Source organism: Leptosomus discolor, chromosome 9 (assembly GCF_034619465.1).
Source record: "Leptosomus discolor isolate bLepDis1 chromosome 9, bLepDis1.hap2, whole genome shotgun sequence".
Classification (NCBI taxonomy): domain Eukaryota; kingdom Metazoa; phylum Chordata; class Aves; order Leptosomiformes; family Leptosomidae; genus Leptosomus; species Leptosomus discolor.
Genome location: NC_141399.1, coordinates 13148513 through 13171602, shown reverse-complemented (window position 1 = coordinate 13171602; position 23090 = coordinate 13148513). Strand labels below are relative to the sequence as shown.

Here is a 23090-nt window from a genome sequence, read left to right as displayed (position 1 = left end):
TCTGCCTAAGCTTCCAAGGTGATTGTCGCACCGACAGAGGGATAAACTGCTGCTGGTGTGGTTTCTGCCAAAGCCCCCGGCACAGGTATGAAGCACGTGGAGTTTTATGGATGGCAGAGCGGAGTTTCCCTTTAACTTCTGGGGGGACAGTTAATATTGCAGCAGTGTAGGGCCTGGGGGATGGACAGGTGGCGGAAAAGATGTGAATGTTGTCTCAGGAAAGGCAGTACAAAAAAGTTTCATCAGGGGAATTGGAAGTTCTGTCTTGTCATCTTTCCAAGAGGCAGGAGAGATGTAAGGTAGGGCAGGCAAAAGAACTGAGCACCATGACTTCTGATTCTGACCATAGGCCCATTAGATAGGACTGTGTCTTGTTCTGGGTCTGTGAACTACCGGTGATGGTGCTGATCCGTGTCTGAGAAGGGCAATGCAGCTGAGACTGGTAGATGTAAAGAAGCTGGAGAACTTTCTGCTAACAGGTTTTTGGGTGCTATCTTTTCACAGCCTTACTGTTGTGCTTAAAATCAGAATAGTTCTGGTGTCTTGCCAAGGCTCAGAAGAAAAATACTGAATCTTGTAATTTACCAGTGCTGGATTTGAAAGATTAAAAAGTCTGTACGATCCCTTTAGGTGAAAGCATGTGAGTCTCTCCCTGCTCTCAGACTGCAGAATTGGTAACAGCACCAGGATTTAGGTTCATTTTTTCTTTGAGATAGTTGAAGTCAAATCATTGACTGGAACTCCTTGATCTTGGGAGCTGGGACGATAATTATGTTCTGGTATAGCAGGGTTTCTGTTTCCATCTGATGATGCCATATATTGCTGCTGACTCTTGATTTCTTCTGTGACTCTACAAAACTCAAAAAAAATCACAAAATTTAATCCGACATTGTATTACACTGTTTTCCAGGTACTTGTTACTCTGATAAGAGAAGGTGTTTTTGTACTGTCCACCCCAATGGCTGTGTGCAGAGTAAGGACAGGTGGCATTTTGTTGTGCAATACAGTCTTTCAGGTGATGATAATTTCCTGTTACAAGCAGGAAGCAGTTGTGCAGGGCCCTAGTGGCAGGGATGTGTTTTTTAGCTCTGACTCACTGCTGATTTAATGTTGCTTTTTGTCTCTGCTGTGGTTGTCTTGTGCTGTGTTTGACCTGGACCGGAAGGAAGGCAAGATGTTCCAGTCCATGATGTCTGTGATGAAATTCTCCGTGGCTGACAACATCACACATTCAACTGCTGTGGTGACAGCACTGGATAATGTGACAACTTTGACCCCGACAACAACGCAGGCAATCAACGACACCAACATCACTGTGCCGCACAAGTGTCTGTTGTTGCTCTATGAGGACATTGGGAAGTCCAGGTGAGGCAGAGGAAATGGGACAAGGGTCTGCCCTTGGGCCAAGGGGAAGAGCTTTCTTTCTCAGAGTTTGGTTGAGAAGGGACTGGGGCTGGTGCCTTCCCCTCTAGGTACTGAAGAACAGGAAAAAAAATGTTTTATTTACTTTTTGCAGAGTCCGCTACTGGGATCTTCTGCTCCTGGTTCCCAATGTGCTTTTCTTTATGTTTCTTCTCTGGAAGCTGCCCTCTGCCAGGGCCAAAATCCGGGTCACTTCCAGCCCGATCTTCACTACATTCTACATACTAGTGAGTACCCTCTGTGCTTTTGAACTGATGAGTGTTTTTTTTATTACCACTCATGAACAGCATCACTGAACTAGTGGAGAGAGAGCCTAGACCAGATCTTGCAGGGATAAAATCTGGTTTTAGTGGAAGGTGTGCTACGAGAAGTTGACACAGATTTTTTTTTTTTTTTTTTTCACTGTCTGAATTCTGCCTTTGACAGATTCTGGGACCTTATCTACTGGATTTGAATGGATTTTGTTCTCCTGTGGCGATTTTTTTTTTCCCCCCTTTTTTCTTCTTTTTTTGCTTTGGAATCTAGTATTTTACCCTTTCCTTGCAGTAAGTAGCATATGACACAAAACCAGCATCCCACTGAGGCAGTGGAAGTGAAACACTGGAGTATAATTTGTGTGAAGCTGTTGAAAATCTTGGTCATCTACTGTAGGAAATGATGATGTGACGGGTTCTGGTTAGTATGGAAATGTAGAAACCAAACCCTGTTTGTTTCTTTCCCAAAATATCACAGTGGCTGCTAACTTGATAATGTTCTTGATACTTCTTAAGGTGTAAACAAAATATGTGGGCAGTACAGTTAGAATTCTCAAACATCTAAGATCTTGTCTGTTCTCTCCCCAGTTTAAGAAGGCACAGGCGACACTTGATCGCATCAAGGTAGTCTCTTTAGTAATCTCTGAACATCATGCCTGTTAACTGTGATACTGCTCACAGGGCATGTAAATACAGCAAAGGACCTACCTGAATTTGTTTTAAAATATCATTCAGAAGCTTTATCGTAGGTGTTTTTTGACATCCTGGCTTGCCTCAGTGCGTGGCATAATGTGCTTTCTCTTTCTCAGTGAGGTTAGTACGTGTTTTAGAAGTAAATATTTGGGTCAGATGGGAGGCATCCTTCTTTGGGCTGCATACGGGTACTGGCATCGCAAAACTCAAGAAGCACCGAATTTGAGCTAGTAGCCTCAGTTGAATCTTTGGTGGGAAGTCTCGTTAGTTCTTTCAGGCCTGAAGTGCGGGCTCTGGGCTTGTACATAGTTTTGGATAACCAAGTATACACACAAATGCTCCTAACTTTAAAAAAATATTACCAGCCATTTCCAGTCTGGAAATAAATCTTCCTTTATGCTTCCAGTAACACACATGGCTCAGTAGGAAGTTCATGCCAAAGGCATTGAAAAGCAAAACTCCAGATAAATCAAAGAGAAGAAAAAAGTCAACTGGCTTTATGCTGTTGACTTTTTCAAAACAGAGTGAGAAGCAGAAAGTGGTCAAACAGCCTTAGAGGAAAATGCTTTCATTCAGTTTGATCTTCTGGAGAGTGTTATTGGAAAATGAGGATGGAAGTGTGTTCTGTGAGGATTTCCTTTCAAAGGGCTGTTTGTCATGTCTTGAAGGAAAGCTTTCTAGTGGAGTCGGTGATTAAAGCAAAGTTGGTAAATTAGCCTTGCTGAGCTGCACACTGTCATGCTTAAATGGTACATGAGCTGACTTGGGTATCTCTATGTTGCACTGTACAGCAGGGTAAGGTGTTTTAAAGCTGTTGGCTGCAGCTGACTTTTTCCCCGCTGTATACCTGAGCATTGTCGGTGTTGAGAGAAGTGCAGATTTTAGTTTTATCACAGTTCGGAAGTGTGGCAGTTGGTGTTGAGTGGTTTCTATTACCTGATGTGATAGGTTTATTCAGTCATACTAAGCACTTGATCTTGTAATTTGGAGGGATACATTTTTTGTCTATTTTTTCTCCTTCCCTGAAGCTCCAGTGGACTGAAGGGTGGGAAGACTGTTTGCCTGTAAAGATACTGTTGTAAGGAGTGGATGAGACATTTTCAGAGCTGTTTAATCTAACAGTTGAAGAAATTTATTCCTTCCTAAATACTAAGCCAGTATGCCTACATCTAACAGGGCTGAGCAATCTTCTCTGGCAAATTAATCTGCTACAGGAAATCCTCAGTACACATTATCAGGCTTGAAAGCTGGCCTGGAAATGGTATTCAAAAATGGTTTCTAGTCACTACTGCATATGTGCCTTTTGACGTGAGCTCACTTTTGGTATCTTTTGTGTAGGTATTTGTGGTGGCTTTAGTTGGTATTGCCCGTGCTGTTGTCTCCATGACTGTGAGTGCCTCTGATGCTGCCACAGTGGCTGATAAGGTAGGTACAACACTGATTTTAGAGGCTCTGCTTTGTGCAGTTCTGATGGCTTCCCTTTTATGTGCATACACAAAGAATGTGGGTTTTTGCAGTATTCATAGCTGTGTGTACTATGGAATCCTGCTCTGATAACTGTATCTCAATGATCACAACATCCAGGGCTGTAAAACAATAGAGTTCCTAAAATAGACGCACAAATAGTGACAGCAAAACTTTCCTGTTACAGGAATGGAATGACTCTGCTTTGCAGGAGCTAAACATTCAGGTACCTTTGTGGATAGGCAAGACCTGGCCTTTGTTACTCTTGCAATATTTGAGTGGCTCTTTGAAAAATGTTTAATTCTTTTGTATTGAAAGCAAATAAAACTGAATTCACAGTTCACTTCAGAGACTGATATCTGAACATCCTTGCAGCCACTCTGAGCACAGAGCGAACCCTTAGCAAAGAGGAAATGGTTTTGTACGTGCTGTTCCTTTGTAGTCATTTGACTTGTAGCAGAATATTACAAAAAAAAAGCTCTGTAGTCCTTGAGCTGTTAGAGGAAGAAGAGCCACCCACAGAGTACAGGTCTTCTGGCTCTATTCTCTGGGATGAGTGTGGTTTTTTCCCTTTAATGTTACCTGTCAAAGCATTGTAATGCACTGCTTGTTGTGAGTGGCTGGATGTTTGTAGTGTTTTCATTCACCTCTGTTGAATAGATGTAGGTTCAGGACTTGAGTAATGGAGAAGAGGTGAGAAGGTGCTTTTCTTCAGCTCTGTTGGTGTTGCTGCTAAGTGCACCTTGCCTGGAAAGTTGTGCAGTAAGACAGATACTTTGTCAGTTTTTCCTGTAAACACATGTTCTATCATGTATACTGTGTTTCTTTTGTTTTCTCTCATAAATATGTATGTATGCACACACATACACTGTGTGTTTTCTGAGATTACAAGTGTCTCATCAAATGCCTCTTAAAATACTGTGTATCTTCAAGAGAGTGCCACTTGGTGTTCAGAGGAAAAGGATTAATAAGCTAGAATCTGGATTCTTGTTCCAAGGTTGGCACTGATTTATTGCATGACTACCTGGGAAGTTGCCTCACCTGTTGTTTTTTTGGTCTTATTTCACCAAATAAAACATGGGAATGAAAATGACAAGCTGGAAGTGGGAGGGCTTTATAGTTGAATATGCTTTGAATTTAGGGACCAGTAGCTTTGGAGGAGTGCAGAATACTGAGTTTGTTCAGTCAGTCATAACTGTTTATCTACTAATCTACTGCTTTCAGAATCTACTGCTTTAAGAACTGGCCCTGTTCAATATTATACTTCTGATGTCGTCTTGGGTTTTTGCTCTTTGGCAGTACGGCAGAGAGAACACATCCAAGAGAAGTGACCAAACTGTACCCTGAGAAAGGGGGATGTATCTGCAGGAAACCATGGCAAACCAGCATGCTTCCTCTCTCTGGAGGCATGCTGTTTGCTCGCTCCCACACCGCTGTTCTGTTTCACGGGCATGGACAGGGCTTGGAGCAAGCATATAATTAGTATCCCTACAAAGCACGAGGAGAGTTTGTGGAAATGACCTGCTGTGTTCAGAGGCTGCCATCCCCTGGAGCAGAGAGTGGGGTTTTCCTATAACTTCTGACTGGTTCCTGGCTCTATCTAATCATGTTTGTCTGCTTTCTGTTATCCGTCAGATCCTGTGGGAGATCACAAGGTTCTTCCTTCTGGCGATTGAACTGAGCGTGGTGATTCTAGGCCTTGCCTTTGGTACGTGTCAGGAGGTTTTTGAGTGCTTTGAATGTTTCCTATTCCCTTTCTTTTCACAAAGGCTGATCTGTAAGTTTGTGGAGATGCTGATTCTATAAAGTGAAGGAGCTCTGGAAAAAAGACAAAGGACAAATTGGGGAGTTTTAGTTAGAAATGGCTGAAAGCCCAATTATGTTTACAGATCTATGGTTTGTGCAGTTTCAGGGTTTATATGTGCTTTGTTTGTCCTTCATGCATGTGGTGAAGGAGTGTACAGCTTAGGTGAAAAAGACTTAAGATCAACAGTCTGATTTTTGCTTCAACCCCATTTTATTTAAGATGGTTCATTTGGGGGTCCTTCTATCCCCTCCTTGGTTGATTTGATTCCATCCTGGCTTCATTCAAATGCTGTACTTGCAGTCTGTAACTCTACTTTTGTCAGTTGTACAAGTGAAAATGCTGTTTGCAGCAGCTCTTCCTGTGGGTCAGAGGTAGAGGAGAGGGGTTGGTAGGCATCACTGTTGCATCTGCCAGCACTAGCTCTTTCATCTTTTGAGGGCTCATAGAATAATTTAGGTTGGAAGGAGCTTCTGGAGATTGTTCCGGCATATTCCAGTGCAGATTTCTTTTAAGTTACATAAGCCCTTCTCCCATCACCTAAAACCAGACTCCCATCAACTTTTTTTTTTTTTTTTTCACAAAATCTCAGTGTACATGATACTGGAGTCATTCCTGACTGTTTGTTGTTTTTTTTTTTTGTGTGTGACCCCAGCAGAAGGACTTAGTGGCTTTCTCTATATTAGTGTGGGCAGGAGGAAAGCAAGTCAAAACCAGTTGTTTTGTAAGTATTATTTTGTCTGTGAAAGGCTGAACTCTCAAAACAGGGAAGCAGTTTCTAGCAGTTAAGCGAGCTTTAACCTTCCCTTGAAGGCCTTTGGAAATACAAATGTTTTCCTGTGTTGGTTTTGGAGAGAACCAATTTTTACAAGGGCGGGGATCACATCCTGAGTCACTTCTGTATTCCTTAATTCCAGGTCACCTGGAGAGCAAGTCAAGTGTGAAACGTGTTCTGGCAATCACTACAGTACTGTCTCTGGCATATTCTGTCACCCAGGTGAGTACACTGGAGCAGAATTGTTCTTGCAGAAGAGGGGACTTTGCTTGGAGTTAGGCAGTTAGGTGTGGGACTCCTATCTGGAAAGTGGCAGCTTGGCTCTTTGAATGAGATTTTTGGGGAAAACTAGATGCTTGTGGAATGTATGGGGATCCTCAGAGCATACACCAGACTGTATCTCCTTGTCCTCTTTATGGCATGAATGGCTCAGCCAAAGTGAAGAAGTGAGATCGGGTTTAGATGGATTGCCTTGTTTAGTGAATTTTGGAACAGGAGTGAGAGTTTTTTTCACACCTGAGTCACAAAACTAGTGCCATGAAAACTAGATGGAGAGACCTGAGGTGTGCTTGCCAGATAAGGGCAGTGCAGTGGGCCTCTTATCTCCTGACTCTTTGAGAGCTGAGAGCTCTTGTTTCAGACTAGCAGCTGGCTTGCTAGCTCAGTTTATTAGCTGTGTCTCCATCTCTCTGAACAATGCAGTATGTGTCTGGGTTTGTTCTTCTCCTTGGTACGTAAGTGGTCAGCCTGTGTCTCTATGCTTGGGGCAGCACCAGAATAACACACAGATCTTTGTTCCGTGATCAGGCTCTTGCTTGCGTTGGCAGTGAGCTGATCATTACCACATGATAAAGCTGGAGGAGCCTCATTAAATATCAAGTGTGTTTGTGCTATATGTGGGTTCAGTAGGGCTTACAAGCACTTTTCTCTCTCCACTGTCTTTATGGTAATTTCTGTTCATACCGTTTTTCAGGAATTCAGGGGAATGAGACATTGTTCTTTCCCAACTCTTGCACAAGTGTGGGCTTTTATATTCTGGATGTTTTGGTGGGACAGGTCTACTTTAGAGATGGAAATGGAACTCTCAGTCTGTTTCAAAGACAACTGCTTGCATCCCCTGTCCCTTTGTTCAGTATGTCTTCTAGAATGTCGCTGGTGCATTCCTTCAGATGCAGATTCCTGCCACTTCCCCCCCCCACTTCTTGTCTTCAGTTTCTTCCTCTCTTCCTGTGTGAGCTTAACGTGGTCTAAGCAGGGCAGTGGTTGGGTCTTAGGTGGCAGGGACACCTGTTGTCTGAACTTCTTTAAACACGGTCTCTTGTCCAGACACCCACTCTAGTGAGATTGCTGCCTATACCGGGGTCATATTGGTGCCACTTCTTTCCTAGGGCACCCTGGAAATCCTGTACCCTGATGCCCACCTCTCAGCAGAAGACTTCAACATCTATGGCCATGGAGGGAGACACTTTTGGCTTGCCAGCTCCTGTTTCTTCTTTCTGGTAAGTACTGGGCGTGTGTTATGCGCACTCTGATAACTTCTTTGTTTTCTAAATGGGGCAAGGAAGATGATTTGTGTATAGTAAGGCCCTAGTCCCCCTCCTGCCTGATACAGTGCAGCATTGATGCTTCTCATATCGCAGGGAACCTGAAGGAATAAAGGTGTGGGGGAAATGGTGTAAGCTGTGGCAGCTGAGTTCCAGCTGAACTCACATGTTCTTCACTCCCCTGTTAGTCAGGGAGCAGCCTTTTTGTGCTGATGGGGGTGAGGTGTGGGGCCTTCACGTCTGTGCCAAGTTTAATATCAGAGGGCCTGTGTCTCTGTCCTGAGACATCTAGGGAGTATGTGACACCACACACCATCCTTGAAAAGATTGTCGAGTTCAGTTGCCAAGCAGCTGTGGAACAGTTAGTTCTTTGTCTCAACAGGTCTATTCCTTGGTCGTGATTCTTCCAAAAACTCCTCTGAAAGACCGGATTTCTTTGCCCTGTAAGTGACTGTAGTGTGTTTCATTGTATAGATGGAGACAGAGCCAGGATAAAACATAGGTGGGAGTAAGAGGTTCCTGTACGTGGTTGTGCTGCAGATACATCCCCCTTTCTCAGGGTACAGATGCATGGCAAGGGGCTGATAAGTCATCTCTGGGAAAATACTATGTTGTGCCTTTTGGAGAGCAGAGTAAGAGCAATTACTTTGCTACTTCAGTAGCTAAGTAATTACATTAAGAAAACAAGATCTACTGCTCAGTTAATGATACAGGTGTAATGTAAATATATAATCTTCAGAGAGCCGTAAGAAATGGCTTCTTAATAATAGCTTCCTTGGAAATGCATGTATGATGTTCAGGAGTACATGCTGGTCATCCCCTGGGAAAGAAAGGCTGGTTGGGAGCTGCTTAATAATTTTTATCTGGGAATTTACTTTATTAAGATGCTTCTCTGGTTTTTCTTTTTATTGCAGCATGTCCACAGTTCTCGAATAGGGAGAGAAGCTGTTAGCAAGATGTTTGCATTGGGCTGTTCTCTCTAAGCAGTATTGGCATCTATGTGTGGGTACCCTGAGGGGGTGGGCATGTGTGGCACATGCCACAAGCAGGTGGTCCTGGGCCTGATCTGCTTAGTGTCTAGCATACTCTGCTGCTCCTGTCAGGTCTCCTGAGTGGTTTTGTTAGCACTGTATGTTGGAAAGAACAGCTGCTGGTTCAGCTGTGGTTTTTTGTTTGTTTTTCTTATGTTCAGTTATGTGACTGACACTGGTTCCAGATGCTTGCCTATAAAATCTTTGCATGTGTTGCCATGAACATCTGTTTTCAAAACCCACCGTGTGTCTGTGTGTGTGTACACACATGCAGGAGAGTGCAGTTTAGTCCACTCTATCTCCATCAGTCCTGCCAGCATGGGACAGGAAAATGCATTCTGAAGTTTTCAGGAGTTCTTAAACAGACAAGATGGTGAGACGCTTCTATTGGGTTTGCCACCTCCATCAAATAGCTTTGCACTAGACTGTTGCTTATGAGGTTGAGCTTCATCTGTGTCCATGTCTTTCCCACAGCCAGGAAGAGTTTTTACATTTATGCTGGGATCCTGGCACTGCTGAACCTGGTGCAGGGCCTGGGCAGTGCCCTTCTCTGTGTGGATATCATAGAAGGACTGTGGTATGTATGCTGGGAGAGGAGGTCTGCAGCCCAGTTTTGTGTTGCATTTCAGTGTCTTTCAACACTGCTTCCCCCAAGAAAACAAACTTGCGCTGTGTTCCTAAGAAGGAATAAAGCTGTTGGTTTTCTTTTGTGCCAAAAGACCTCTAATTGGTCAGGAGACTCACAGTGGAGGGGTCTGCGGAGCTGCATGCTCTGCAGGGGTCTTGAGGCGGTGAGTGAAAGTAATAGTTTGAATCCACTGGTGCCTGGCTATTGGCTCATGTTTCGTAGGTAATAAGGGAGGAAATAATCTGTTTGCTAGAAATAGCATGGAAATATCCTTACTTGTATCTGGAGGCTTGTTCTGCAGTGGCCAGTGTCACTTCTGTGAGGCAAAATTGGGAGCGCTGAGTCTATGCTCTTGGTCAGGCCTTGGGTCTTGGCATGGTTCCCTCTGAGTGTCTAGGAGCAGTGACACATGTTGATGGCTGTTACTTTGCATCAGTTTGAGTTTGTTTAGCACGAGACTTTTCTTTTCCTCTGCTTGGACACTCTGGAGGGAAATGGGATCGTTCTGGGGGGAAGTGAGTGGTGTTACCCAGCTGTATTGTGCTCAAGTGCTAACTTTCTTCATGTTCACTTTTGCTGTTGACAGCTGTGTTGATGCTACCACGTTCCTTTACTTCAGCTTCTTTGCACCTCTCATCTATGTGGCATTCCTGAAAGGCTTCTTTGGGTGAGTAGCCAGGAACAGAAGTAGAGGGTATATATTGTCATTTAATTGTTTTCCACTCCAGTTCTCCCCGATCTGTAAAATAGAGGCAGTGACTAGAATGCCAGTTAGGGAACCAGTTTTTCATTTCTGGCCTTGAAGTTCTTCTTGTGTGACCTGGGGCTGCTCACTTCTATCCAAGACTCGTTTGTAGGCAAAGTAGAGCTGATGGCTATATCCTTCTCGAACATTTATAAGGATCACTTCTTCAGTGTCTGCATCCTGTGTAGTACAAAGTTGTTAACTAAATGGTTAGTGAGAGATTGAGTCCCGGGAGCTTAAATGGTCTTGTTGGTGGGTTTTGGGATAGGTTTGTAGAAAGGTTCAAAGGGTTAGGTAACTCTGGCCAAGGACTCCGCTATCGGCCCAAGAGTCGCCAGTTAAAAGCAATCGGGAGTGTATTTCCTGCGTCAGGGTTGCCGCCGTGTGGCCACTCACAGGAGGCGCATCTTGGTAGGAAAAGCCGAGTGTTCTAGTGTAGACTTTAGCTTTTATTGTCCATAAGCGAGGAACTGCAGGCTTTAAAATAACTAAGAACATGAAGTACTTCTAAGCTAGCAAAATGTGCCTCTGCTGCCTTCTGAAGCCAGAAGGGAACAGTGTCTGCAGTTGGAGGTGGAAACTGCTGATCCACAAGTGTTTACATTTCGGTTTTCCTGATGTGCACAGATGGAACTTGTGGTGGACTCCTGTTCTGTTGGTGTCAGTAACCAGGCTGTTGTGGAGTCCAGTGGTGTTCGGATGCTGTTGCCCTCAGTAATTCAGAACTCCCAGAGATGAGAACAATATTCCCACACTAGAGTCAGGATTCTGCCATTTTTATTTCTCTTGGGTGACTTAATCCAAAACTACATTTAGCATTACTTCATGGCCATTACTCTGCTAGGTATATTTCAGGACTGAAAGCTAGTGTGAATAGTTCTTAGGGTCTGAATACACAACGTCTTAGTGCCGCTGAGTTTCAGTTAAGGGTAAGTGACTGTGACACTACATTGCTTAAGCATATATTTTAAATCTTTAATCACTCCAGGTCTGAACCGAAGATCCTTTTCTCCTACAAATGTCAGGTGGATGAACCCGAGGATGTGGATGTGCACCTACCCCATCCTTATGCTGTTGCCAAGAAGGAAGGAATGGATTCTGGGTTCTACTCGAGCACTCAGATTGACACCACCGCCTACCTGGATGACGTGGCCTCTATGCCGTATCACGTGGGCAGCGTCAACAGCATAGACAGTGACCGCTGGAAAGCCATCAATGCCTGAGGCAGGGCTACCTGCTTCACACGATGCCTCGTTCCTGTCCTTCCAAACTCCCTGATACCACAGCTGTTAGGATGTCCATTGGAAATCTGTCCTTGGCTATCTGCCATGGCTTTCCTCTCTTCCTTAGGAATTCCAAAGCCTATTACGGAACTAAGTTGGCAGCCCACACCTTGTTGGAATGAACATTTTCTGTCACTGCCTGAGAACAACGTAGAACAGTTTTGTTCATAAACCTATAAACACTGAACCTTCCTGATCCTCTGTGTTCCAGATGTGAATATGACCCAGAAGACAGGCCTGACTGGCACTTCTTCCTTTTCAATGACTGAAAGCGCTTGTCTGCCAATCAGGGGAATGATGTTTAAGGATGAGGGTGTTGATTTGACTGCTGTATTGTACATACATAGAAAGAGTTTGGTGATTGAAACCAAAGATGGTCTTCCTGGGCTTTTTCAAGCAGCATGGTTGTCTGGGTCTTGTCACAATGCAACAGCAGAGGTAGTGATAGCAGTGTCTGAAGAGGGAAGCTGATCAGCTGGGCTTATCTCTGGTTTCAGCTAATAGTGATGAAAATTATGAACTGCAGTTGCTGGGGGTTAAAAGGAGTGTTCTGAGTGTGGGGGAAGGAGAGGAGAGGTATGAAAAGGAGCGAATTGTTCTTTGTGCCCTGGGAGCATTTTGAGGGCAGCACAGATGTGAACTGACTGAATAACAGGGAGACAGGAAGGACAGACAGGGCTGCTGGCTAGCTGAGCGGAAGTAGCTGTGAAACAGTCTATGGAGGCTGTTTTCTACTGTACATCAGAGCTCACAGGAAAATCTAAGTGACAACACTGAATCAGGGATGAGTTTCAAGAATTAAACCTGTGAGGTAGGTGCATTTTCCATCTGCACCCTGCTTCATGGCTCTGGGAGGGTCTTGGAGAGTGCTGTGAAGGAGGAAGCTCACTCTGCAGATGAAGGCTCCAGAGACGTTCAGGTGCTTGAGGCAGAGCAGAAGCCCATGATGAGTCTGAGCTGTCAGTAGTTGATGACTGGAAACTCTCAAACACCAGGGGTGTGCTAGAATCAAGCTGGCTGGTGTTCTAAGTTGGGAAGCAAGTGGGAGATGGATGTATGTCTCTGGCAGTGCGCTTCTCTTACATTGCAGTTCAGATCCCCAGACTTCTGCTGGTTTGAATAGGTTTTATGGCTCAATGTGTTGAAAATACTTATGTACATGTGGAACGTGGTTCATTTAAAGACAATCTGGCACTTCTTATTAACCTCTTCCATGCCAGAAAAGGGACTACTGTCTGAGCTGTCTGGCACGTGGTTTCAAGACACCATGTTCCAGTCCAGGGACTGTTCAGCTGAAAGCTGCATCAGGCTGGTTTCTGGGATGTACTGTGCTCTACAGGCATGAAAAGGTGTATTCCTCTAGCTTTCGGGGTGCTTTCCTACCTGAGTCCTCCAGGTAGGTGCAGAACTGCTGTAAGCAATAGCAACTTTCCATTAGAGATTGTAGAAAGAGGAAATTTGAAATGTTTGGGGACCCTGTGAATATCTTGCCCGACTCAGTGCAGTTCCTGAAGAACATTGAGGTAAGTTTCTGGAAAATTGTCATGCAGGGTGCAGCATGGAGATGTTATTTTGGATCATGAGCAGGCAGGGGAAAGCATTTGCTACTAGATGTTCCCGCCATAAGGAAAGAAAGTTTGGGTAAGAACATGAAACTCATATTTGTTGTCAAAACTATGCAGGCCCTTTGCTTATCTTATTTTTTTGTTAATGAGCAATGCAGCCTCTCTGTTCTGCCTGTGGACTTTGCCCTGCAGGCCTCTAAGTAGCACTGGCACCTTGAAAACAAACAACCCCCTCTGCTCCCCCCCCCCTTTTTTTTTTTTCAGTTTACTTTTGAGGGAAAAAAGGCTTCTGTTTGTCTGTGTGCGAGAGCTGAATTGTCTCTTGTTGGTCAACAGCCTTTCACATTTCTCTTCCATGCAATGACTAAATGAAGGCTGGACAAGCAACTGGCCAAGTCAGCCCTTGGCACCTTAAAGAAGTGTTCCACGCTCCTCCCATCACTTGCTGTGAATTGGCCTGAGCCGTGCTTGCTTGCTTCCTCTAAAAGGGATGGATGGTGTGGTGCTGAATTGCCCTGCTGCTCCTAATGCTGCTTACAACTTACACCACTGATCCTGAGCTGCTGGTAGAAAGTGTGGGGAAACCTGCAAAGCTTCCCTGGAGTTGGTGGGCCTTGGACACATCCAAGAGATAGGAAGGTCTTGCAGCAGTTGAGAAATGAAGGAGCAACTGCTTTTCCATCCCAAGGAGTATTTGCTGCCTCTTAGCACCCTGACCGAGAGCACTTAGTCTTCCTTGGTGATGTGAAGAGCAGGTTATGAGTTTGCCTTTTTATCGGCTCAATTCAGTACTGAAGGATCGCCTGTGTAGGTGGTCGACATGTCCATCCTGTCCTTTGCTGGCAGGACTCCAGTATTTCTGGAGTGTCCCACATTCTGCTGCTGAGGAGCTTCTGCGCTAGGTCATGGACTGACCTTCCTCCTGTTGTATTTTTATGTATATATAATGCTTTGGGCCATATTCAAAGTGGTCCTTGAGCAGAAGTGTTATGCGTGGCAGGGGCTAAAAAGAGAGAAAATATAGAATAAATGTATATTTTTGTTTGTAAAATAAAGAAATAAAATTAAGTTTGGCATAAATGGTCATACTTTCTTTCTCAAATGATCTGTGTTATGGAGAAAAAAATAACTTTCAGATTTTTTTTTAAATCCCTGAACAAATATGGCAGATAATAATGAAATTACATGATGTCCTTTTGTCAGAGATGGATTTTTCCTTCTTGGAAGGCTATAACTAGGACAGCAGATGACTGTCCAGAGAATGGTCTCCAGGTCTAAATAATTGTCAGTGAAGCATTCAGCTCCTCTTGGTAACTAGACCTTGCTGTTCCTGGGCATGTCTAGCATCAGGGGTCTTTGCTATAGGATATCTTTCTCTGTTGCTTGGGAAAGGGCTTACCTGGAAGTTGGAATTGACTCTTGCTTATCTCTTATTCTGGGCTTTGAAATGAACCCTGTGTGTCAGGACTCATTTCTGGCTGCAGGGTGTAATGAGAGCTGCTGAGTAACAGCTAAGCGTGCTGGCAGTAGTGGGCACCCACCAGGTTCTCTTTGGCAGGGGTGCACAGGCTGGGGAGATGGGGTGAGCTTTGTCTCTGCCTTGGGATTGGGTCATGCCCTTGTGCAGTAAAACCTTTTGGAGCTCCTTCCAGGCTTCCTGCAGAAAACTGTGGGGATTGCCCTAGGAGATGCTACTGCTGAGTTAACTTTGGGGGTTGGACTAGATGATCTCCAGTGGTCCCCTCCAACCCCTACCATTCTGTGATTCTGTGATCCCCTGCTCCTGTGTAGGTGCAGAGGCGTTTAAGTTGCAGTGTAGCTCCTCCACCATTGTCATGGGTGGTGACATATAAGTGTCCTGCAAGTAGTGGGCCCTGTTGGGTGTCCTTGGGCTCCTGGAGATCACAGGAAGGCACAGCTGTAGGTGGGAGGTGCAGTTTTGTTTGACTTTGCCCGCTCTCCCTCCTGGATCTTTGCAGGTGGTGCCTGCCACAGCTGGAGTTACACCTGAAAAATGCCTAAGGAAGGATGACAGGAATAATCAAAGTTAGGGGAAGACTTCTGGAGAAGTAATTACATGGTTGAGAACTCACCAGCCTGGAAGAGTAATGGTGCAGGTCTGGGAACCCCTGAGAGGACAGAGGAGGTGAATAAGGAATGACTGTTCATGGGCTTTTTCAGTTTGAAAATGGTGCTGTCAAATGAAGTGAGTAGGTGCCAGATGAGAATTAAACAAGAGGCTGGTGAGAGAATTCTAGGAGGGATCATGGTTTGATTTTAGCCAGACCCAGCATGGGATGCGTGTGGTGTTTCTGTGCTGCAGTGCGAACAGCTGATGGTACCACAATTCAATGCCCTTCTCTTGAGAACACAAGCAATGGGCCAAGTCCCCTGCGTACAAGGTATTACACAAATTAAAAAAGCATCCAGGAACACGCTACAGAAGAGGCCTGGATATCCTGGGGGGCAGAGAGTCCTAAATACTCCCTTAAAGCTGGCCAGACTCTCAGTGCTGAGTCAAAGCTGTAGTTGCAACATTAACAGCAAGTGAAAAATAAGCATTAAACAGTTAAAACTACTCCGATGCACTAAGAAGTAGGTAAGGAGCGTGTTGATACCACAGCTTTGTTAACTGTCTAGTCACAGACGCACGACATTGTATAGGTCATCACAGGGCTTGTACTTCTGGGAATGCAGAAAGTTTGTTCAGAAAAGATCCTTTAAAGCTGCCGTTTCTCAGTCCAGCTGCCTGTGTGTTACATTATCTTCTTTTCTTCTTTCTCTTTCCTTCAGTTTAGGCTGGGGATTGGCTGTGCCTGGCAATGGGAACCGGGTCTGCAATGGCCTGGCCTCTGCGGGACCCGCGCGTGTGCCTGCCATGGCAAGTAAGGGCACAGTTGGTAGGTCTTGCTGGAACAGGGTGGCCGAAAGGAGCAGGGAGGGGAATTCTGCCCACAGAGCAGCTGCTGTAAAATTGATCAGAGGTTGGGGACTGTAATTTTGTTCTTAATCAACAGAGAAATGTGAGCTGATGCGTGGGGTGGTGAACTCCCTCGAGGACTACGGAGAGCCGTGGCATGTGCGAAGATGGTCAAGGGATTCCTGGCGGGGTGAGGGGGACGTCCTCGCTCGGCCGGTTCTCTTCCATCGTTGTGGCCCAGTAACGAAACCGGCCTGCTGGGCGTATGGCGGTGCAAGTTCACGGGGTGGTTCAAACGCGTGGCGGGTGGGCAGAGCCCTTGGCGCGGGAGAGGCCGAGCGAGCCCGGAGGCGCCTCGGTGCCGCCCCGGTACGCCGTCGGGCGGGGATGAAGGGGTGACTCCTCCCGGGCCGCAGCTCCCTCCGGGGCCGCTCAGGCCGCCCGCGCCCGGGGCACCGCAGACAGCGCAGCCGCCGGCGGCAGACTACAGCCCCCAGCATTCACCGCGGCTCGCCGCCAGCACCGCGCCGCGTCATTGGTCCTCCCGCAAGCGGCCGCCAATGGGGCGCGGGTATGTTGGGAGGCGACGGGAGGGGGGAGGTGCTCTTCGCAGCGGCAGCCCGGTGCGAGTGGGGGGCGCGGCGGGGAGAGGTGTCCCCAGCGCCCGCCCCGCCGCCATGGGGGGCAGCGAGAGCAGCCACGGCGGCAGGAAGGTCTCCTTCGGGCTGGATGAGCGGGAGCAAGTTCGGGTGCTGCAGGGCATCAGGGTGAGGCGGCCCGAGGGTGTTCTGGGGGCGGGTGATGGAGGCAGGGAGGCGGCGGGGGACGGGGGTGCTGGAGGGCAGGGACCTGGGCCGAGGAAGGCCGGGCTGGAGCGGCAGGGTAGGGCAGGGAGGTCAGGAGGATGCGGTACAGGGCTGGAAGGGGTGAGTGGGGAAAACCTGCAAGAAGGAGGGGAGGTAAGAGTGGAAGGCTGAAGGAAGAGGGCGTTGGAGAGCGATGGGATGACTGGAGAGTTGTGGGAAAGAGGGCTGAGTTGCCTAAGCATGGCTTTTCTTGAGCGGTGACACACCAGCCCTTTATCTCCCCTTCCAAACTCTACTCTCAACCCTCTTTCCTGCTTAATGACCCCATCTTGTCCCTGCCTTGTGCTTTGCAAGCAGTTTGATGCTTAAAGGCGCTGCCTGGCTCTGAGGCCATCCAAGAGGAGACACCTCTGCTCTTACTAGTGACACCAAGAGCCTTGGCAAAGCATCGCTATCTGAACATGCAGAGAGATAAGAGATTGTGGGGATTAGTGAAGATTAGGGATGTTTCTAGGAGGGGCAGTGGGAAGCTGCATCTTGAACTTCGATGGGACATCTACATGTATGTTGTTGTGAAATCAAGCCCTGGAGACTGGTGATGGTATCATTAAGGAACATTTTTTTGCTCCATCAAGATTTCTCTCCTTATTTTTCATTGGTTAAGTTGCCTTTTTTTTTTTTTTTTTTTTTTAATTACTACCATCATTTCCATTGCTGTTGCTTCTTTATACTTTTATCTGTCTTTCCCCTAAAGTATGTCTGCAGTGAGCTTGCAGAGTGTGTTTTGCTGTGGTTACTTATTTTTCACCCCATTTTGCCTAATCACTTGACAAAAGTTAACTAAGATTGTGCCAATCTCATTTTCAAAGCGTTTGATGGAGGTAATGTTGTTCTTGCCTGATTTCTCTTACAGGATATAGGTGGGGACCCCTTAAGGACTCACCCTCACCTACCATAGCTGAAATTTGCTCTGCTGCTTCGATTTAGTTAGCCGCTTCATCAACAAGATGCTGATGGTACTAGAGAAAAATGTGGGTTCATTGTTACTGGTCTGTTTATGACCTCCAGGAGCTCAAGATGAAGACGCCCTATGCATCTCATAACAGCTGATTAGAGTAAATGAGCTGTGGTCTTTGTAGACCTTTCTGTTTAACTTCCTGAAGCAAAAGTTTTTCTTTTCCTTTGTTTGTTTGTTTGTTTTGTGAAACAAAATAATCATTCACCATTCTTATTACCAAGGATGTTATTTTGGGTTTTTTTTGTGGCTATGTGTATAAAAGTAGTTCCCCTGAGCCTGCCCTTAAGTAAGTCTGCTTTTTACAGATTTGTGTTTTTAAAAACCAGTCCCCATAAACAGGAATTTGTCATGGCAACAACATATAATGAAGATGTTAAAAATGCTGTTAAATTGTGCAGCAGTGGCATAGCTGAAAATACATCTTCTGCTATGACCAGCCTAGGTGGGCAAACAGCCTCACGTTGTTCTGGAGCCAGAACAGTCAGCACAGAACCTCTGACCTTGGGAGAAGGAAGGGGTCACTCTTAACAATGCTGTGAGAAGACCCTTGGACTGAATTGCTAGAAAACCTCAAGTTAACTTTTCTTTCTTTTCTGTGGGTTTGAACCCAAGTAAGGGAGTGAGAATGAAGTTCAGATTACAAAAGTGTTTGCAGCCTTACGTGAACGGGAGGGCTGTGCAGCTGTTCTCTGCCATATGGTTTGCCGTGCTTCTGCCATGCTGAGCTGGGTTAGCAAGCATGGGGGAAGAGGGGGAACAATGGATGGATGGACTTATGACCTGTTTAGTTTCTTTCCTTCCACTTCTGCTAAATATGTCCCTACTGAAGGGGTTGGCTTGTTTATCAGTGCTCTCTGCTTTCGTTAGTATTTGTGGAAGATTAATTGTCATTGTCCAATGAAGCCTTTAGGGTCAGTAGATTGGAGGTTTTATCACTTACTGATAGGGTATGGGTTTTTTAAAATGTAAAGTCAATGTATAGATGTTGACCACCTGGATTCAAAGGACCATGGCATTGAAACAAGGTAACTGGCAATACTTTAGCATGGAAACTAACAAATGGGGAGCTTTTACAGTGAAACATACACACATGAGGAGTTGACTTGGTTAAGTTTTTTCCTGTGTACATGCATTTCAGCTCTCTGAAGATGTAGTGAACCGAATGAAAGAATCTCCTCAAAATAAAAGGGACAATCAGAGATCGCCCCGTTCATCCAATGGCACAACTCCATCTTCACCAGCTGCAGAAGGGAAGCCCAAATCTCCTACAGGTACTCTCAGTCCCCATCAGGTCTACTGACTGTGTTGATGCACTTGTCAGTATTGCTGCCACTGGATGTTACATAGCATCCCTGTATTTTTTCAAGAGTATCTTTGATTAGGCTGTAGCATTTTTATGTATGTAGATATTGGCATCATTGAATTCCTTGGATGTTACAGTCCTGATGTGCTCTTTGTGTTTCTGAAAGGTAGCCATCTCGTGGCAGTTGGAGCAGTTGAAATGCTGTGATTCTAGTTCTGTTGCAGTGTGACCTTAAGTAAGACAAGTTGTTTTTCTAGGTCCTTTCTTTCTCCATCTTTGGATTACCACCCTTCTCAGATACTTTAATGAACTTGTATCACGCTGTGAATGTTTCTATGATTTCAGATGAACACGCAATAAGCAAGGCAGAAATTTTTAATTTTATCTTTCATTCCTGACAAGCTGCCTTGTTGTCTTCTTTGCACGCACAGGGATTATATTGTGGATGGGTGGGGGAAATACGGCTTTTTGTTCTCTGGAAATAAGTTTGTAGGGAAGGATAAGCTTCTAAGCACAGCTTGCCAAGTGGATGATGAGAACTTGGTTTCTGAACTTGTCTTTCTTTACAGGTCAGAAAACTATTTGATTTCTCTTGGTTCTCAAATGCATTTTGTTGATATGTTATCAGTATGGATTTGTTTAAGGCATCCACACTAACATGAAGTTAGGGAACCAGGCCTTTGCTTTTAGAGATTTGTTTGCTGATAGGCTACATCTTTCCTGAAAGTGGATTCAGCCTTGTGCATGGCCTGAACTCTGTCAAATAATTTCATCTCCGCTTGTGGTATCCCTTGTAATTACAAGCTAAGCAGGAGATCAAGGGGAAGATTTAATGGAACCAGAGGAAGGAAATGGAAAGTAGGTCTAAAACCATGCTTATGTTTCAGTAGAAACCAGAGTTTGAGGAGTTAACATCTTTACCTAGAAGTTTCCATAGCGTGCCTTGTTCAGCATGCCTTGTTGAAGACAGTGCTGTCAGTGTCTCTTTGTTTCATGAATTCAAACTCCATCCACCAAACTAAAATTTTGTTGAGGCTTTTCAAGGTGTATTTCGCTTGATGGGATAACACTCGCATATGAAATTCTCCTCAAATAATGTATGATGTGATGAAGGACTATGTTTTGTACTACAGTTGTCACAGGTTTCTGTTCTTCTTTCTAGGAATCCAGCCGCCAATGGCAGATGACTCTGGTCAGAAGTCTTCTGCTGCAGAGCAGGAACTGTACAGGAGGTGAGGTGAAGTTCCTTCATAGCATCCTGAGATTCAGGTGTCCAGGCTATGGACATGAGAAGGCCGTTTCTCTCAGTGCTATTGCTACATGCATTTTATGTGGTTTTCTTTCCCTTGTAGAGCACAAGAGCAGTGTTGTCAGATAGAACAGTAAAAGGAGCTAGCCCATGTCCCTTGTCTTTTCCAGAGCAGTATCTATTTATCTAGCTAGCTACTTTCTATTCTCACTGTTTTCAGGTGATAATTAAGTACTTAACTGAGCTGCATATACCTGAAGTATAAGCTTCTATGATGCTAAGTCTGCTGTTGTTGCCAGGGCTGTACCTCAGTGAAGTTGCAGGTCATGTTTAAGCTTTGTTGGACTTTTGAGTTCCCGCTGATAACCGAGGGGCTGTGAGCAGACTTTCTGTCAAATAGATCATGGATTTGTGTTTCAGCTCTAGGCAGGGATAGTCCATGCTGAGCCATGAGCCTGTTGTGCCAAAAGTCTACGGATCACCTCCTCTCTGTTTGCCTTTGCTCATACAGGTACGAGCAAGAGCAGGCACTTGTCCAAGAGGAGTTGCTTCGACTGGCCAAAAGAGAAAGGGAAGCAGCCAGTGAGGCCTTGAATACTGCCCTTCAGCAGGAAAGGAGCAACACTAATGAAGAGAGGCAGAGAGTAGCTCAGCTGGTGAGTAACAAAAAACTCCTGTATGTTTCCATGTAGGACAGGCTGAAATATCTCTGCTTGAGGGCGTTCATCAAATGTCACTTGTGTGATGAGCTTAGAAACTTTGTTTAGGCTGAAACACTCATCACCACCTACTTCATCACTTAATGTTTGGCTTACAGCGTAGCTGGCAAGCTACACTTGCAGCATGTTGTGCAGTGATGCTAAGGCCGAGCTTGCAGGGAAAGGCATAGGCAGTGACCGTGCTGGGGACAGCTTTACCTGTGGCAGGTCACTGTGGTGTGTCTGTATATGGGTTGTTGTCTGAGCTAGAGAGAGCTCTCTTAAACTATCAAATGTGTGACATGAATCTTCTGATTATATACAGGATCAGATTCTGCTGACCTGATCTATCTTGAAACTTTCCTCTGTTTTTCTAGAGTATAATTGTGCAAACACCCAAATTAATAATGAGTTTGGTTGTTTGAGTCTTTTATGATGCTGATAACAGTAGAACTGTTATAAAGTTGTCAAGTACTTTAACATTTTTAAGAAGGCTTAAGATTGATTTTTAGGGACAAGTAAGCATAAACCTCTTTTGTACACATCAGTGACTCCCAAACCAATCTTGCCCAGTAGACAGGTTTCTTTTTGGGGACTTCTTGCTGCAGCCTTTACTATTAGTCAGGTGCCTTGCTGTTGCTGAGAGAACCTGTTGAGTTATTGTCATACCAGTGCTGGGAAAAGCAGTGATGGAGGCAGAAGTACAGTGAGATGAGACTGAGCAGAGCAAAAGGCTTGTATCGCTACAGTAGATTGGGGTTGTCATTGGTGCTTAATATTCACATGATACTATTTTTTATTGTTTTCTTTTAAGTACTAAGTTTCGACATGGTTTAGTGGGCAAGGTGGTGTTAGGTTGATGATTGGACTTGATGATCTTAGAGGTCTTTTCCATCCTTACGCTTCTATGGTACTAACATTACTATAGCAATGGTGTACTGCCTGTAAACAATGCTGCTCTCACTGCAGCTGCCACTTTTTTGGTGACCTGCATTGGTATGAGGTGTTGGGGTGTGACAGGGAGGTGGGACTGTGCTTGTCACAGGCAGATCAAGCTGCCTGTTCATTTCAACTGTGATGTTGAAACTTTCTTGAGAGAACTAGACTAACAGTAATTCTCCTTGCCTGTACGTACTAAAAGGATGGTTTAGGGAGAGGGCAGACTTGAGTAATGATGGTCTTTATTGTGTTTCTTCCATCCTACTGCTCTGTTGCATGCACTTAATTTAAATGAAGAATCCTTTTTCTATATGTTGAATGCTAAGAGGCATGGCTTACCCAGGCATGTGACTTGGCTGTGAAGCATTTTGAGGTTATAGTATGAAGGCATTTTGGGGGGCTGCATAAGAATGGCCATAGTGCTTCAGATGGAAGGTCCTTCTAGCTATAGCCCATCTCTGATGGTGATTTGTAGCCACCGCTTACGGAGAGCACGAGAACGGGGCAGGTGTAGAGCAGTGTTTCCCGCCTGTATACTCTTGCAACTTCTGCCGTTCTGGGGCTTGGAGCATTCTTCAGCAAGAGGTTGTATTTTCACCTTGGTGGTTACCAGTCCTTGATGAAATTTGTCTTCCATGAGCTTGTCTGTTTGAGTTTTTGGACCCATTTGTGCTTTTTGACTCCATGATAACATTTGTATGTGGTTGGATTGGTACGTCTCTGAGATTGCTTTCCTGGCTATAGCTTGTGAATGGCCGTTGTGTTGTAGGAAATTTCCTCTTGTCAGGTTGTACCCTAACCACGGGAAGCTGCGCAATTGGTGAGCTTTAGAATAGTGATGTCTGAGGCAGGTGACTGCTGTTCCTCTGCATAGGACATCTGGATCAGCAGATGCAGTATTAACTCTCTTTTCACTAGAAAGAGAATATTTTATGAATACAATTAACTT

The 23090-nt window shown here is 45.1% G+C and overlaps 2 protein-coding genes across 3 annotated transcripts in view; both read left to right on the top strand.

The window, feature by feature from the left end:
* The first annotated feature begins 74 nt into the window (after window positions 1-74).
* On the top strand, window positions 75-14292 carry TPRA1 (transmembrane protein adipocyte associated 1). The gene is made up of 11 exons (XM_086469776.1): window positions 75-85; window positions 1166-1365; window positions 1517-1649; window positions 3708-3794; window positions 5469-5541; window positions 6555-6634; window positions 7801-7911; window positions 8339-8399; window positions 9462-9564; window positions 10202-10282; window positions 11349-14292. Exons 2-11 carry the CDS (start codon window positions 1175-1177, stop codon window positions 11581-11583), a joined length of 1155 nt encoding a protein of 384 aa, XP_086325902.1. The 5' UTR covers window positions 75-85; window positions 1166-1174; the 3' UTR covers window positions 11584-14292.
* A 2486-nt stretch (window positions 14293-16778) lies between these two features.
* CHCHD6 (coiled-coil-helix-coiled-coil-helix domain containing 6) overlaps window positions 16779-23090 on the top strand; it is a 111362-nt gene continuing 105050 nt past the window's right edge. The window contains exons 1-4 of one of the 2 annotated variants that reach the window (XM_086470029.1): window positions 16779-16895; window positions 19091-19223; window positions 20418-20487; window positions 21016-21160. In XM_086470029.1, coding sequence (XP_086326155.1) covers window positions 16806-16895; window positions 19091-19223; window positions 20418-20487; window positions 21016-21160 — 438 coding nt within the window. In that variant the 5' untranslated portion in view covers window positions 16779-16805. Of the gene's footprint in view, window positions 16896-18947; window positions 18978-19090; window positions 19224-20417; window positions 20488-21015; window positions 21161-23090 lie in introns of those variants that run through there. The other variant, XM_086470030.1, reaches the window with a different exon arrangement.

Coding starts and splice junctions, on each gene's coding strand:
- TPRA1 (XM_086469776.1), top strand. CDS start 1,175: ATGTTCCAGTCCATGATGTCTGTGATGAAATTCTCCGTGGCTGACAAC. Junction 9,565..10,201: donor GATATCATAGAAGGACTGTG/GTATGTATGCTG, acceptor TGCTGTTGACAG/CTGTGTTGATGCTACCACGT. Junction 10,283..11,348: donor TTCCTGAAAGGCTTCTTTGG/GTGAGTAGCCAG, acceptor TAATCACTCCAG/GTCTGAACCGAAGATCCTTT.